Source organism: Balaenoptera ricei, chromosome 5 (assembly GCF_028023285.1).
Source record: "Balaenoptera ricei isolate mBalRic1 chromosome 5, mBalRic1.hap2, whole genome shotgun sequence".
Classification (NCBI taxonomy): domain Eukaryota; kingdom Metazoa; phylum Chordata; class Mammalia; order Artiodactyla; family Balaenopteridae; genus Balaenoptera; species Balaenoptera ricei.
Window position 1 is genome coordinate 123488583 of NC_082643.1, and position 16178 is coordinate 123504760.

The 16178-nt window shown below is 34.9% G+C and overlaps 1 protein-coding gene across 2 annotated transcripts in view; it reads right to left on the minus strand.

The window, feature by feature from the left end:
* BBS7 (Bardet-Biedl syndrome 7) overlaps window positions 1-16178 on the minus strand; it is a 42667-nt gene that overhangs the window by 2357 nt on the left and 24132 nt on the right. For both annotated transcript variants that reach the window (XM_059923527.1, XM_059923526.1), the window contains exons 11-18: window positions 14918-15110; window positions 14373-14447; window positions 11535-11600; window positions 6821-6960; window positions 4627-4791; window positions 1525-1634; window positions 1309-1412; window positions 1034-1157 (exon numbers count right to left, since the gene is read on the minus strand). In XM_059923527.1, coding sequence (XP_059779510.1) covers window positions 1034-1157; window positions 1309-1412; window positions 1525-1634; window positions 4627-4791; window positions 6821-6960; window positions 11535-11600; window positions 14373-14447; window positions 14918-15110 — 977 coding nt within the window. The remainder of the gene's footprint in view (window positions 1-1033; window positions 1158-1308; window positions 1413-1524; window positions 1635-4626; window positions 4792-6820; window positions 6961-11534; window positions 11601-14372; window positions 14448-14917; window positions 15111-16178) is intronic.

The window sequence follows — 16178 nt, forward strand, 5'->3', positions numbered from 1 at the left end:
TCAGATTTATTGCCAAATGATTTATGAACAAAGTGTTTGATTTCAAAGCTCTCTGGACTGTGGAATTGGTGATAAGAGATGGTGGTTCTGCACCACCCATCTTCTAAGTTGTGATGAGGATAAAAGATCATGTGTTTGCCACATAGTAAATATTAAGATAGTAGATATTATTGTTACCGTTCCCGAGCAAGTCTTTGGGCATAAAATAAATTCATTAGGTAGATCTTAAGGATCAATATGGACTGATGATACCAACTGACTCTACAGAAGACTCGGCACAGTGCAAAAAGCTTGCATTTGGGGGCGAGGAGGTTCTAATGAAGGCCTTGCCACTACCTACCTATGTGACAACACATTCTTAAGCTCAGATTTCAGTTTACAGATGTGAAAACCAGAGATAACACTATCTACCTTGCAGAGCTGTTGTAAGGATTAAATATCCCCCCTGATTATAAAGATGTTATAAATAAATAGGTGTGCTATGCACAATAGGTCTTATATAAAGATCACAAAAAATCTTTCCTTAAGCTGTTCCTTCCTTCCTCCCTCTTGCTCTTGCTTTTTCAATACAACTGTGAAACATTCAACTTCTCACCACCAAAGCAGAATGAGTTTTAAACGTAAATTGACACAGCACATATATACCAATTTTGCATAAAAATATTAAATGCTGCATTTTGATATTTCAGAATAGCAATAAAAACTGAAAATTATTTGTGTGAAATATAGCCTAAATTGTAATGCTTCATAGGTTACATTCATTTCACACTGGGTTTCTTCATATATATAGATTAATTCATTGCATTACACTTATTTCACTTCTTAATGTGTATTTGTATTTTATCTAGTAAAAATATTAAACATTAAAACCAACTTGACAAAATAAATACATTGGGCAGTACATGGGTTGTTACTGGTTCATGACTGCTGTAATCTTTGCCTATCTCCTTCTGCCCAGCTTCTCTCATGTGATCCTTTGCAAACAGCCAGTAGAAAAGAAATATGACAACGTATTCTAGAATAGTTCACTAACCATAGAGTCTTTCAAGATGTGCAGGTTGCTTTTTGTATTCTTCCTGTAGGTGATCTGCCTCTTCTAGGATACAGCGATATTCTGGTATCAGAAAGTTTGTGTTTCCCTCATGAACCTGCAATTCCTTATTTAAAATTAAAAACAGAAGCACTTAATGTTCAAAATTTAATCCAGTGTAAAGTGGATTTAAAGTGGAAAACTTTAAGGTCTTTACAATTTTAGAAATCCCATCACAATAAAATAATGATCATGAGTCCCGTGACACAAATACTTACTTTTAAAGCATCAATTAATTGCACTTTCTTAGCCAAAAGCAACTGGTACTCCAGCTTTGGGTGGATTAGCTTTAATGTGTGTTTGACTGATACTTCATTTATCTCTAGAAGAAGTTGAGTCAGGCACAATTAGATAAGTCACTTTGATCAGGAACATTCTTATTGTAACAACAACCCCCCAAAAACAGAAAGAACGATTCTTTTTTTTTTTTTTACCATATGATATGTTGAGGTTAATTTTCCTTTTTGTAGCTTCTTTAGAGAGCACATCTTTTAGGATGGATATAGTAGAAATGTTGTCAGATTTAAAAACTCCTTCACCTTTTCTATAAAATTAATATTTTTAAAAGAACAGCTTTAGAAGGAAATACATCCAATAAATATGTCCAGTAAATACATATTTTGCGAATAGGACCTTGTGTTTAGACTTCATTTAATTTTAGATTTCTTTATATAGACATCTCATTATTAATGTAAAACATATTTAAACGTAAACTTTTACTGTTGTAGCAATTCAAGTTCTAAACATACTTGTAAAACTGAATAAAAGATGTTAGACACATGCCTCCGAAAGATACAATTTATATAAGTTCTTCATTTAAAACAACTTTTTTTCATTTTCACTAATAAAATTTCCAATAGCTAACCCCTTATGTATATAAAATGCATTTAGAATTGCTTGCTTTCACATAAGTTTTTTTTTATGTAATCACATAAATTACAGCATGACTATATGCTTCATCCTTAAAAGAAAGCTAATATCAAACCTAAGAGTAACATCTTCTGTTCTTCCATGCCCAGCATCCATTGCCACTTCTTATGTTCACAGGACCCTTCTTTTTCCTTATGGAACCCCTCCTTCTCTCTCTCTCTCTTTCTCTCTCACCCTTTTCAATCCATATAGTTTCATTGGCACTGGCCCCATCCCCATTTCTGGGACTTCAGGAGGAATTTTTCAGCAGCGTATTCCATACCCCTGAGCACAGTGATTCACGACTCAACGATGATACTCAATCCTGGGACTTTTATTGGAACTAGTGGGAAAGGGAGGCTATGGTAGCTGAAAAGATATAAAGCTGGATGGAGCTGTTGGTGGCCACCATGGCACTACACAGGAAAGCCAAGAGAAGACAAAAACAGAGCTGAGCAATGGAAAGGGATAAAGTCTTGACAATATCAGTTAAGCCACTGATCCAGTTATGCTTGAGGCAGACTACTGCTAGTCTTTTAAGTTATATGAGCTAATAAATTCCTTTTATTTGGTTAAGCCTGCTTACATTTGGCTCCTTTTTATGATGGCCAAATTTTTCCTAATTAATATATACCATCTTTTACGTATTCAGTGTTGCCTTTTTATTTGCTTTTATATTGACTGCTGTAGGCAAATGCTAATTCTTTTTTCTAGAAAGATGAATAATACACACTTATTTTGATCCCAATTATGTGTTAGAAATCATGAGATTTTTTTCACTAGTCTTCAATTTTAATTAATGATATTTAACATTAAATACTTATACAGTACCTGGCACTGTGGAATGACTCACGTGGTTTATCTTCCTTTAAGCATCACAGTTCAGTGAAGTAAGTGCTACTATTTCCATTCGTCACAAAAGAAACTGAAACTCAGAAAGTTAAGTAATCTAGCTAAGAGCAAATAGCTGGTGAGTCACAGAGCCAGATTCAAACCTAAGTATGTCTGTCTCCAAAGTACACGCTTCTATACTTCTTCCATATATACGTATTTTATGGAACAAAAAACATTTATTGAGTACCACTATGTTCAAAGCCATGTGTTAGATACTTGGAGGATACATACAAAGTTAATTAAGAAATAAACTCTGCCCAGAGCTTACAATCTGATTTAGAGACAAGCTTACATAAAAATTTTTATATACTTCAAAAAAATAACAATAAAAATCTAAGGCAGGTAAGAATAAAATGTTATGGGAACAGAGAAGAGAATCAAGGAAGACTTAAAAAATGTAGCTATTGAGTTGGGCCTTGAAGAATAAGTAGAGTTTTGACTATTAAGGAAAGAATATTTAAAGACACAGAATGGTAAAAAGCAAAGGTATGCTATTATAAAAATATGTAGTATGCCAGGGGCCTGTCAAATTGTCTGCTATGATTAAAACGTGAGGTTCGCTGTGGTACTTCAAAACTGAAGTCATGATTCCAGGTTTACACAGGTAAGATCCCCTGGAGGGTACAGTGAAACGCCCCCATAGAACTGATGCTAAAACCAATTAGATTTCTGGAGAGTTCTTGGTCCCAAAGGCTATATTCAGAGGTAAAATTATGTGTTCACTGTTGTTTCCAGAACCTAGCATGGTAAAGTCTCAGCTAGGAAGCAGAAAGTAGAATACCTCAGTAAACTGCTTAGGGAAAGAAGCTTTAAGAGAGAGAGAGACACAGAGAGAAGATAAGAAGCCTCCTCCCCTCCAAACAAACAAAATTAAAAAACAAAAACAAACGATCAAACAAAAACAACCTACAGATGTGAGAGAATGAGAATGCAAAAACCTTGAAGAAGTATGAGCACACAAGCTCAAAGCAGATGTAGAGAAATCAGCCTTACCCAACACATTAAGAAAAAGAACAAAGGAGAAGGAAATTTTAGCCTCTACTATATTCAGAAACAGAAATTAGGGGAGCCTATGGGAGATGAGTAGGGAGTGACAGTGAAGGGGGCAGGAGGGCAACTGGGAGCTTGAGAAGAGTGTCAAGGAATAATGACCTTCACCTCAAGTGGTAGCTTCAAAAGCCTGCATGTTCTAAGCTCTCAAGTTCTTGAGCCATTTTCTATTTTTGCATAAAGAAATTCCATGGTAATTCTTCTTGTAATTCTTACTGGAATTAGGATAAATGTTCAAATCAATTTGGGAAGGACTTGCATGTTTACATTGTCTTCATATTGATAACTATAGAATATATTACTCCATTAAATCAAGTCTTTAATGTCAATAAAATTTTAAAGTTTTCTTCATGAAGTTCTATGTATTTCTGATAAAGAATATTCCTACAGATTTTATATGAACATTTTGTTATTGTTATCGCTGCTCTGAAAGAATCTTGTTAAACAATTTATTTTCTAACTGGTTATGGCTGAGAATTGGAAAGGTATTGCTCTTTCATATTCATCTTTAGTCAATCATTTTTTAAACTCATTAATTCCATTTGTTTTTCAACAGATTCTCTTAAACAGTACAGTTTTTCAATCATATTATTTGCAAATTATTACTGCCTTAAAACTTATGAAAATTTAGAAGTTCCATTTATGTAAAAAACACTTGTGAACCAGGAATAAGTTTTATTTACCTGTAGGTACTTTCAAGTTGTGTATCCAGGAAGGTGTTCTGAAAGTAAAATGTCACACATTCTCCTGCTGGAGGTTTTTCAGGAACTTCAGGCAGGCAAAAAACCACCCAGGAGTGAAGTTCAGCAAAACTGAACTGGCCTGTCAAAGTCAGTGTATTCATGGGTCTGCAATTTAATAGCAGAGGTACACATATTTGTGTGGGAATACACAGAGGTATTATATGTACTCAACACATTAAAAAACAGAATTTTGCAACAGTAGTTACAAATAGAAAAGCAGCCATTTAATTTTTCTCAGATTAATCTTACCCATCAGATAAACATTTTGATTTCAAGGAAAAAAAAAAAAAAAGAATGCTTATCTATACCTGTACTTTTAATATTCAGTTAAGTGACATAAATAGCTTGTTTTCATTATAACATGCCTTCACAAATACAATTCAGTTTACTCAGGTAAATTCCATTTTTTAAAAGTTCATCTAGTGTTTATATTATAGGAACTACAAAACATAAGAATCTCCTAAAGGAAAAAATCAGCATAATGTGAAGGCAAAGAACTGGGCTTTTAAGTGAGATGGACATGGGTTTGAAACGCTGCATGCCACTGGGAAAGTTAGGGAATGATACCTTCTATTTTGCAGGGATATGGAATTAACTTTCTATCTGCAAATTACACATACACACAAAAGGTTGTAAAGTAAGTCAAATAAATTTAAAATAAATCAAATGGATAAAGAATTAAGAAAATGCAAGTTTATGGAATTAAAGGTACAGAAAGAATTTTAAGAGAATACAGAATAGAAAGGACTTTTGAGATCGCCACACCAACTCTATTTGCAGATGAGAGAACTAAAGCCCAGAGATTAAATTATTTTCCCAAAGTCATGCAGGAACAGATATAAGGCTATAATCTGAGTCTCCTGAGTTCCAGTTTGCTGTTCTTTCCAGAACACCACACTATACCTCCTTTAACAACTCTGACTTTTAAGCAGGAAGACACACTCAGAGAATCCATTCTCTTTAATGTTTTCCCAAAACCTTCCTTAGGAACTTTTCTCCTTACATCTTATTTAAATTACGTATCTTTAAAATTACAAGCTGCAATAGAAAAAACATAGGCTTTGGCCTCAAATCTTCACTGTTTCTCATATCAACAAGTTACTTACTTTTCCAAACATTACTACTTGTTTTGCCGTAAGACTTAAATGGTAACACCTAAGCACTGAGCACAATGCATGGCACAGGGAAAGTATTCACTAATTGTTCATTTCTTTCCCTTCTTCATTTAAGGCCATGGTCTCTCATTTTCAGAAAAGAAAGTGAAAAACTATAACCAGGAGGATGATTAAGTTGGAACAGAAGTTAGAAATAATAGGGACTATCACAACTAATTGCTCTACCAGTATTCCCTGAGGTGAAGTAGAAAGGAAATACAATGTTTGAGGCTAATACAATAAGGTCCTGTTTACAGAGAACTCAAATGCTAAACAGTATTTCCTCACCATAGATGTTTGAGACAGAGAACTGTTACTCTACTGATTTCAGAATGGTAAATACATGAGAAAGATAGGAAAGTCCGGCTCAAATCAGCCTCTAAAAGAAGACAAAGACTCTTACGTCTATTAGAAAGATTAATACAGGTATCCCCTGCTTTTTGAAAGTTCACTTTATGCCACTTTGTTTTTACGAAAGGCCTGCACGAGTGCCCATTTTCGGTAACCAAGAGAAATCCAAAGAGGATTTTTGCTTTTACCAAAAAAGGTGAAAAGCAAAAACAGCCTCAGCGTTTGTTGTGCAGCGGCTGTTACGGAAGCAGCACGTGCCCCAGCAGCACCGAGAGCGGCCCCGCCGAGCTCCTTCTCTAGGAACTACACTCAGCTCCTCAGCATCAGGCCACGTAGCTCTGAACTGCCTGTGAGCATCTGTGCTTTACCCCAATTTATTTTGAGCATCCACTATCAAGATGTGTCCTACAGTAACTGCTTCTATGCTTTATGCTATTTTGGCTTATGAAAGGTTTCACAGGAACACTCTACTTTCAGATAGCGGGGGAAACCTGTACACAGCATTTAAATATTTATTTAATTTTTTAAAAGTACAACTAGCTACCAGAATTTACACTACTAAAATAAAAAGCAACTTTATCTGCATCGTGTAATATCCTAAAAATAAACTTCTCCCTCCTTTGTCCTACCTGTCATGATCAATAAAGTGAGTTCTTTGATGGAGTGAAAGAGGTTTGATAAGGTACTGGCGGACCTGACATGTTTTGGGTTGAATTCTTGGAGTCACATATGCTTGAAGTGTGCCATACTGGCCTTCAATTGAGCGAATCTGAACACAAAAGAGGAAAGAAAATTAGAATAATCTAGCAACATAAAGGCTATCTTTAAAATGTTCAACACAAGTAAGCAGGTACTCAGGCCTTAATCTCTTCTGTGATATGCTGAAGGAAATAAGGACATTCTATTAAACAAGAACTTTTTACCTCTAGAGTAAAAGAAAATTTTAAAAGATTTCGATAATCAAAAGCAAAATTAATCCATCTATGAAAGTCATCCCCACCACATATTTTTAGGTCTGTCATTCCAAAAGACAGATATTCTCACACACCACCCTATCACATCTAAAAGTGTAGGTGTATAATATATTGTATAAGATTCACATAAAAAATGGTTAAAATTTAGACATTTTTGTTGAAGGGATAAGTGGGTCAACAACTAATACTTCATTTTCTCAGAAATGGGGGTATTATAGCATATGGCTATTGTTATAAAACCCTACTGACAGAAAAAAAAATGTTTCCAAGAACTTAATTCTTGACTTTCTATGAAAATAGAGAAGCATATTCACAATTTAATTATGACATATTTGGATTAGGAAATTCTTTTTAAGCTATTTTGAATATGGCTAGTTGGATATCCTGAGAATTTAAAACACTTACAGAAAACCCTAATTCATGAAATTGTGAAGACCTAATTTTATGAGTTAGAAAGCGGTCAAGTTTCTCCCTCCTGTCCCTTTCAGCTCCTCTCTGTTCCAATTCATGAAGTGGATTGTAGTACCTCTTGTATTACAAAGGCAGCTTCTCTAATCTAACTGATACATCAGCTCATACTTCCCCTGGCATGTGAGGGGGAAAAAAAAAAAAAATCAATGTTTTACCTAAATGGGAAACATAAATAAAAGTTTAAAGCAAGAGTTTTTGCAAATTTTATACTGAAAATATTGTTCTGAATGGGAAGAGAGAAAAGATAAGGAAAAGAATAAAAATACAGAAGGAAAATAAAAAATCGATCTGATAAAGCTATATTTTAGGGTTTCTTTTTAAAGGGTAAGCTTACACTGGCACAAATTTTTGCACAATAAGTTCACAATTAGTACAACACGGGGAATATAGCCAATATTTTATAATAACTGTAAATGCAATATCAACTTTAAAAAAAGAATATAATTGTTCATAATATCAAGAAAAGTCATAATGCTTTCTCTGATTATATACTTCATATTCATTATTTTAAAACTCCACACAATGAAGAAAAATTAGGATTAACATATAAGTAATCTAAAATCCTACCACCCAGAGATGTTCATTATTGCTATTTTGATAGTCAACCTTTCATACATCTCTCTATGCAGATGTACAAAAATAAATGCATAACTTCACATGACTAAATTCTATTTATATCATAGACATCTTTGTTTTTATTTCTAATAATCACATTTTTCCCTTATGTCTGCCTCTCCTAATACCATCACCTCCCTCCCACTCCCATCCCACCCATACCTTCCCCCTATTGTACGACCTATCATATCAGACAGGTGTTTCTTTTTATGCATTTCTTCATATTATAGATAATATATATATACATATGTAGGACTTTTATCTGCATTTTGTGTTTTTCATGGAATTTGCTCCATGTTAACAGGAAGTGACCAACTCATTCTTTATTGCAGCTCTGCAATATTCTATGAAATGGATAAACAGCTATTTATTCAAACATTAAATTACTGAGTGTTCCACTTCGGTCAACTTTTCTGCCTCTACAAACAATGCTGCAGTTAATTATATACATATCTGTGTGTACAATACTGTGATTTTATTGCTATGAAATAGATTCCAACAAATGGGATTATAGCCTATTTTACCAAAGTAGCAATAACAATTTTTATTTCCTTCAGCTATGATTGAGAGTGTCCTTTTCCTCATCCTGCCACCTGGTAATTCTGCTTTTTCAAAATTTTTGCCTATCTGTTAGACAAGCAGAACTGATTTTTTGTTATTTTGAGTTTCCCTAGCTGATAACGAGGTAGAATATGTTCTTTTAATATTTGTTAGCTATTTTGATTCCCTCTTCTGTGAACTGCCTACCCATATTGGCCTATTTTCCTAATTGGATAGTCTTTTTTTTTTTTAAGGAAGAAGATTCTTTCTTTCTTTGGCTGCGTTGGGTCTTAGTTGCAGCATGCGGGATGTTTCATTGCAGCGTGCGGGCTCAGAAGTTGTGGTGCGTGGGCCCTCTAGTTGTGGCATGTGGGCTCCAGAGTGCATGGGCTCAGTAGTTGCAGCATGTGGGCTCTCTAGCTGTGGCACGCAGCCTCAGTAGTTGCGGAGCATGGCACTAGTTGCCCCGTGGCATATGGGACCTTAGTTCCCCAACCAGGGATTGAACCCGCGTCCCCTGCATTGGAAGGTGGATTCTTAACTACTGGCCCACCCTGGGTACTCTTTTTAAACAACTTATAGGCAGTCTTCATATTCTGATATTCACCCATTATCTGGAAGACAGCTTCTTTTTGAAAATAACTAGGTACTTAATTCATCTGAATTTATATTTTATAATATATGGCATAAGAATCCACTTAATATTCTTCCAGATGGATGCCAGTTGTGCCAATAGCAATTTTTATTTTTATTTTTTTAATTAATTAATTTATCTTTGGCTGCGTTGGGTCTTCGTTGCTGTGGGTCTAACCACTGTGCCACCAGGGAAGTCCCACCAATAGCAATTTTTAAATAAAAACAGTAATTTAATAGAATTTTCCCTACCTAAAAATGCTGTGCATTAAATTCCCATAAATATGTGCTGGGCTATATTTCTAGACTTTATTTTGTTGCGTGACCTATTTATTTAGGCCTTGTAAATAACCCACATTATTTTTATTATAATAGTTTTATAGTACATTTTACCATAGGGCAAGATAAGTTCCACCTTTTCTCCTTTATCATAGTTTTGTTGGCTCTTTTCAGGCATTTACTCTTTCCTCTGAACTTTAAAGTTATTGTATCCAATTTTAAAAAAGAACATAGGTTTTTAATATTTTTAGGCCTACTTCCTAATTTATTGGCACAATCTAGCTCAGTGAATGGAATCTAAATGTTTAATTAGGTTACATAAATATGCTGAAGTATATTCCTTTAGAACTTATACTAGTTTTCAATTCTTCTTTCAAAATACATGAAAGGGGACTTATACAGATGAAAATAAATTGTTTAGAAAAAAATTACATTTTAACTGGAACTTCCTTAACCAGATGTGAAAAAGTTATTGTGCAATAGCATCTCTCTTGAAAAAAGCATACTTTGAGTTTCAGAACATCAGGAAAAAGTTATAGTGCTTAATTTTTGGATCATAAACATATCAAAAATAAAAATTTTTTTAAATTTCACACTAAAAATTAAGTAACTAAAATAAACTTGTGTGCTACAATCAGTATTTAATTATAAAAGTGATTATGTTAGTAAATTGCAAAAGGAAACTTCAAAGATTTTCCCTGGAATAGTTGGTAATGACATCACTGGAATGCAATCAGAAAAATCCAGATAATAGGAAAATATAGGGCAAACGCTCAGGGACTTCAATAACCAAATTACCTTATTTGGACCATGATTGGATCAAACAAACTAAAAACAAAAAACACTACACTAAACATTTGATAATACTAAGGAATTATTATTATTTTTCTTAGGTGTGATAACAGTATTGTGGTTATGTTTTTTTCTTTTTTTTTTAATTAATTAATTAATTAATTTATATTTTTGGCTGTGTTGGGTCTTCGTTTCTGTGCAAGGGCTTTCTCTAGTTGCGGCAAGCGGGGGCCACTCTTCATCGCGATGCGCGGGCCTCTCACTATCGCGGCCTCTCTTGTTGCGGAGCACAGGCTCCAGACGCGCAGGCTCAGTAGTTGTGGCTCACGGGCCTGGTTGCTACGCGGCATGTGGGATCTTCCCAGACCAGGGCTCGAACCCGTGTCCTCTGCATTGGCAGGCAGACTCCCAACCACTGCGCCACCAGGGAAGCCCTGTGGTTATGTTTTTAAAAAGAGTTCTTATCTTTTAAGTGGAGATATGTATATGCATAACAGATTCACTTTGCTGTACACGTGAAACTAACACAACATTGTAAATCAACTATACCCCAATAAAAATTTTTTTTAAAAATACAAATTTTACATAATCACTTAAAAAAAAAAGAGTTATCTTTTAAACATATGTACTGAAATATTTACTAATAAAATTATAAAATATCTTGTATTTGCTTCAAAATAATTTGGAATGGAGAGTGACAGCATAAACAGGATTGTCATGAGTTGATCATCGCTGAAACTGGAATCATTACTTTTGTGTATGCTTGAAACTTTCCATAATAGAAAATTAGAAAAAATATTTCCAGTTAGAGGAAATTTAGGATTGGTAATTTTAGAGAACGTGACTGGTTGAGTGCTAACAGAAAAGAGAGTGGTTTGGGCTGAATTAAAACCTAATAGGTCATTCAAAAGACATTATTCCAAAATGCTCATTTTAGGGAGAACTTTAATGCAAAGAAATGATATCATATGTTGCAAGATCTACCAAGGAAAAAAGAAAGTTCAAACTTTCAAGTAAAGGTAATCTCAAACAGTTTTACCTTGAGTTCCAGCCTTGTGGTATTTGCCTGGCACCGATAAGTGGCGAGAAGAAAGTTGTCATTTGACTAGGAAGAATTCAAAGTTGAGGAAAAGGATGAATCTATGTTTTTAACAATAACAACAGCACCAACAGTAATAATAATATTTATTTTTACTGAGCACCTATCATTTGGGTGGCACCATGCTATGAGCTTTACGGTTATTCCTACAAACAACCCTATGTGGTTAAGTTTTAACAGATGAAGAAATTGAGGCCTGAAGGGTTAGGTAAATTTCCTAAATGCTAGTAAGTAATAACACTGGTATTCAAATTCATATCTTTAAGACTCTAAAGCTCAATGCTCTTTCCATATTAAATCTCTCCAATAACACTTTAAAATATTAATTGTTCTCCCAAAAATTTAACCAGCAGTGCAAACTCCGAATGTTTGTATTATAAAGGTAAAAACATCAATGTTCAGTGTTGAATGTATTTGATTTTCACACATACTTATAGACAACTGAGAAATATCTCATCTATGTATTCTCAGCAAATAGCATAGTGTCAAGTAGGCTGTAGGCATTCAACATGTTTGCTGAACAAAATTGGAGAGGTTACTTCAAGTATTATAACTTCTTAAAATTGAATAATAAACTACTAAAAACAGAAAAGTATATCTGTGTGCATGAACTGCAAAATCAGAAAAAGCAACATGAACTATTTGATATGCAATTTTCAGGCACTGCTATTTCCCTATTTTTAATAAATACCTGAAGAAATAAAAATGCTAATGTTAAAAAGAAAATTCAAATGTTTTAATTTCAAATAATTTAAACTCAGCAAACACAGAGGATCAGTCAACTTAAAAATAAATATACTTCTGTGTAATTAAAAACAAATGTTGTATATTTAAGTATTTATGGATAAAATTATATAGATTAATTAAAGGGGATAAAATGTCTGGAATTTGGTTTGGGATGGGGAGGGGGAGGGTAAAGAGCATAAAACAAGACTGGCCGTATGTTAAAGTCAGTGATGAGCACATGGAGGTTATTATAGTATTCTTTGTCCTTCTGTATATACTTGAAATCTCCATAAGATTTGTTTTTTAAGCCATCATTCTAGAAAATAGGTTTTAAATTAGTATGAAATACTCATTTCAAAGAATCCTGCAGTGATATAAACAGGTTAATCTTTCACTGTAATTTAGGAATTAAAGATCTGAAGTTCATACTAACTTGTTTTTTAAATGATCATAAAAATGTAGATCTTAATCTTTTATGTTTTGTTCTCAAACAGGGATGACAAAGCACATATGATAACATAATACAACTGCTATAAAATCTCTTGTCAAAAAAAAAGCTTTACTCTGAAATTATTTTGAAAATTATTCCCTAATATAACTATCAACTTTGTTCTTTATCTACTCTTGTCATCCTTCCCTTTTTAATGCCAGCTCCAGTCACCATTTCCTGCTCTGGCTTGCCTTCTCCAATGCAGCTGCTCCAGACCTTCTCTGAACCTAACTTCTCTTCAGGTGCCACACCTAAGCTCTGAGACTGCTAGTCAGCCAGCACCACGCAGAAAGAAGTGATACAGTAAGCGCGTCCAAAAGCTCTGATATGGTCTCATCCCGGGTACTTGGCACATAGTAAGTGTTCAATAAATGTCTGTGGAATGAAGGCTAAGCAAGAGTCAACAAGAAAAAGTGAGGAAAGGCAGGCAGATGGAACAGATCATGTTTAAATGTAGGAATGTGTGAACTGTATAGCATTTTCAAGAAATTTTAAGAACTTCAGTTTGGCAGAAATCATGTGCATGGGAGGGAAGGTAGCAGCTGGTGAGAGATTAAGTTGGAGATGTAATCAAGAGCTGAATTTTGCAAAGTTTTTTATGCTACAGTGAGGAATCTTGACTTACATGCAGCTCAGGAAATAAGGAATCTTTAAAAGGCTTTGAGAAAAGGAATGACACGGTGATGTCTGTCTTTTAGGAAGGCCTCTCTGGTGGCAGTGCACAGCATAGCCTGGAGGTGAGAGGCAATACTGGAGGCACAGAAACTGGCAGACGAGGAGTTCAAGCAAAAGCATTATGAGGGCCAGGAAGGTTAACAGAAGTGCAAATGAAGCAGAGTAGATGTAGAAGAGCAAGGAGGTGGAAATGACAGAAATTAGTGACTAATTTAGCACCCCCCTTATCTGTGGTTTCGCTTTTCAGGGTTTCAGTTACCCACAGGCAACTGTGGTCTGAAAATATTAAATAGAAAATTCCAGAAGTAAGCAATTCATAAGTTTTAAATTGCACACCGTTCTGAGTAGTGTGATGAGAACTTGCGACATCCCACTCCATCCTGTCTGGGACACGAATCATCCCTTTGTCCAGCATATTCATGCTGTATATGCTACCCGCCCATCAGTCACTTAGGAACCATCTCAGTTATTACATAGACCAACCTTCATGGTATTGCAGTGCTTGTGTTCAAATAACCCATGTTTTACTTAATAGCAGCTCCAAAGTGCAAAAATAGTGATGCTGAAAGAAACATCGTATCATACAGGGGTTCCGTACTATTCGTGATTTCAGGCATCCACTGGGGGTCTTGGAATGTATCTCCAGCAGATAAAGGGGGAACTACTGTAACTGGATTTAACAGATCAGAGAGAGGAAGGAATTTAAGACAACACTCCAGCTTCTGGATTTTCTGAGGATAGGGAAAGAGAGTAGAAGCAGATTTTGAGGGAAGGGTTATGAAAGGAAATACAGAAGAAACATCAAACACTAGTAGCATTTATAGGCTTTATACAAAATGGCATAATGGAAAGAAAGCATTTGAAGAATTCTTTATATTTTTACTCACCTCAGAATCACAGCTGCTAAAGCTGACAACAGCAGAATTTTTATCCACATCTAGTAAATCTATTGGAACATCACTCTGCAGTCAATATTAAAAAAAAAAAAGGTTCAGATGAAAAACTAAGAATTCTCACAGCACATATTTTCACCTTTTGAGATTATCTACCTCGAAACTGATGGTGAGTGAGCAGGCTGTATTAGTTTAGTAGTTGGAACTTAAAAAATTCTAATAAGGATATAAAATACTGGAGTTTTCTAAGTCACATCTCTGTTAAGATTCTCCTAAAGGCTAATCAGAGAACAAATCTTTAATGTCCTTTCTAGGTCTTCCTGAAACTTAAGTCCATTGGTCTTTTGTTTAATATGTACGGGATAAATAAAAAGTAAAGACATAATTTAAATAATCTATGAGCCAACTGATTAGCTAATGGAAGATTAAGATAAACATTTAAAATCACTGTTTAAAAGTGTTCAATAATAATTAGTGCATATGCCTAGTTTGCAAAATAGATCCAGCCATGAAACAAAGAAATTAGACATTTTGCTTACCTGTATTAAGACATTATCTATCGCTGTCTGCACCTCTAAGATAAGGCTGTAGCTGGCATCATCTTTATTTAATGTAAACTTGTCATTTACACTAAATGAAGGTACTGCTGATTTTGCTTTGCTTGACTGAGAAGACTGTTGATATTTTTCTCTTTCCTGTAGTACCTTATATTGCAGATGTTCCAACTCACTCCTAGAGGAAAATACATACAACTTTGTCACCTATAAGTATAAACATTTGAGATCCTTAGAATTACAAAAGTCTGAGACATTTACTGCTGCAAAATGCATTTTTATTGGTTGAGTTAGAACTATAACACTAATAGGAACAAAATTTTTACTTCTATGACTGACCAAATGGTTCCACATTATTTATCTCTGATCTAAAAATTAAAACATCTACTCAGCCCCACACCAGCAATATTAATAAGGCGTTGTAAGAATCAAGGCAGGCTGCAAATAATCAATCCTAATACATGAATCTGGTTACAGTCACATATAGCACTAATCAGAAAAGAAACTGATTGTTCTGGGGTAGAGGAACATATTAGATTTAATAAGAAGAAACAAAACGTGTGAAATCAGTAAACATGTACCTTTCAGTAAGACATTAGGGGTGATAGACAAAATAAGAAGGCTGCTGAGTATGAGTATTTTGGAGACCACAAGGATAATCACGAGCCAGAGGTACAGCTGAAGTTCTACCAAGTGTTGGAGATTGAACAGTGCAGGCATTGCTTAGAGCTGCTCCAGTTAAAGGGAAAGGAAATGAAGTAAATAGTAACTAGGGTAGAACAACATGAGGTTTAGCTACTAGCCCCAATTTAGGGGGAAAAGTCTGGGAAGGCGCTTGGAAGGGATCTGTGCACTAAACAAAGGAAAAGATTCATTCGCCCAAGAAATATTTACTGAGTGACTCTATGTACTTATGATCCGGGTGCTGAATGAACAAAATAGACATAAGCTTCTCGTGAACATATACTGCAGTGGAATCAGGAGGGGGTTGACTTGGTTATAAATATGAGGTATTGTACTGAGGACATGAGATAGTAGTTCATTAACTCTCCTTGGTGTCCTTGCTGCATGAACATTAGAGCTTTCTCTCTTGGTGACTTTGGTGAACTGGTTTGTGGTGAACTGGTGGTGTGGCTTTAGTGAACTAGTACTTGTGGCATTTTGTTGCCTCAAACACTTCTGTAGCCATCAACTACCACCAAAGAAGGATCAGCCTCACTCCTGAGGGCTGAGGGCTGAAGGGCTA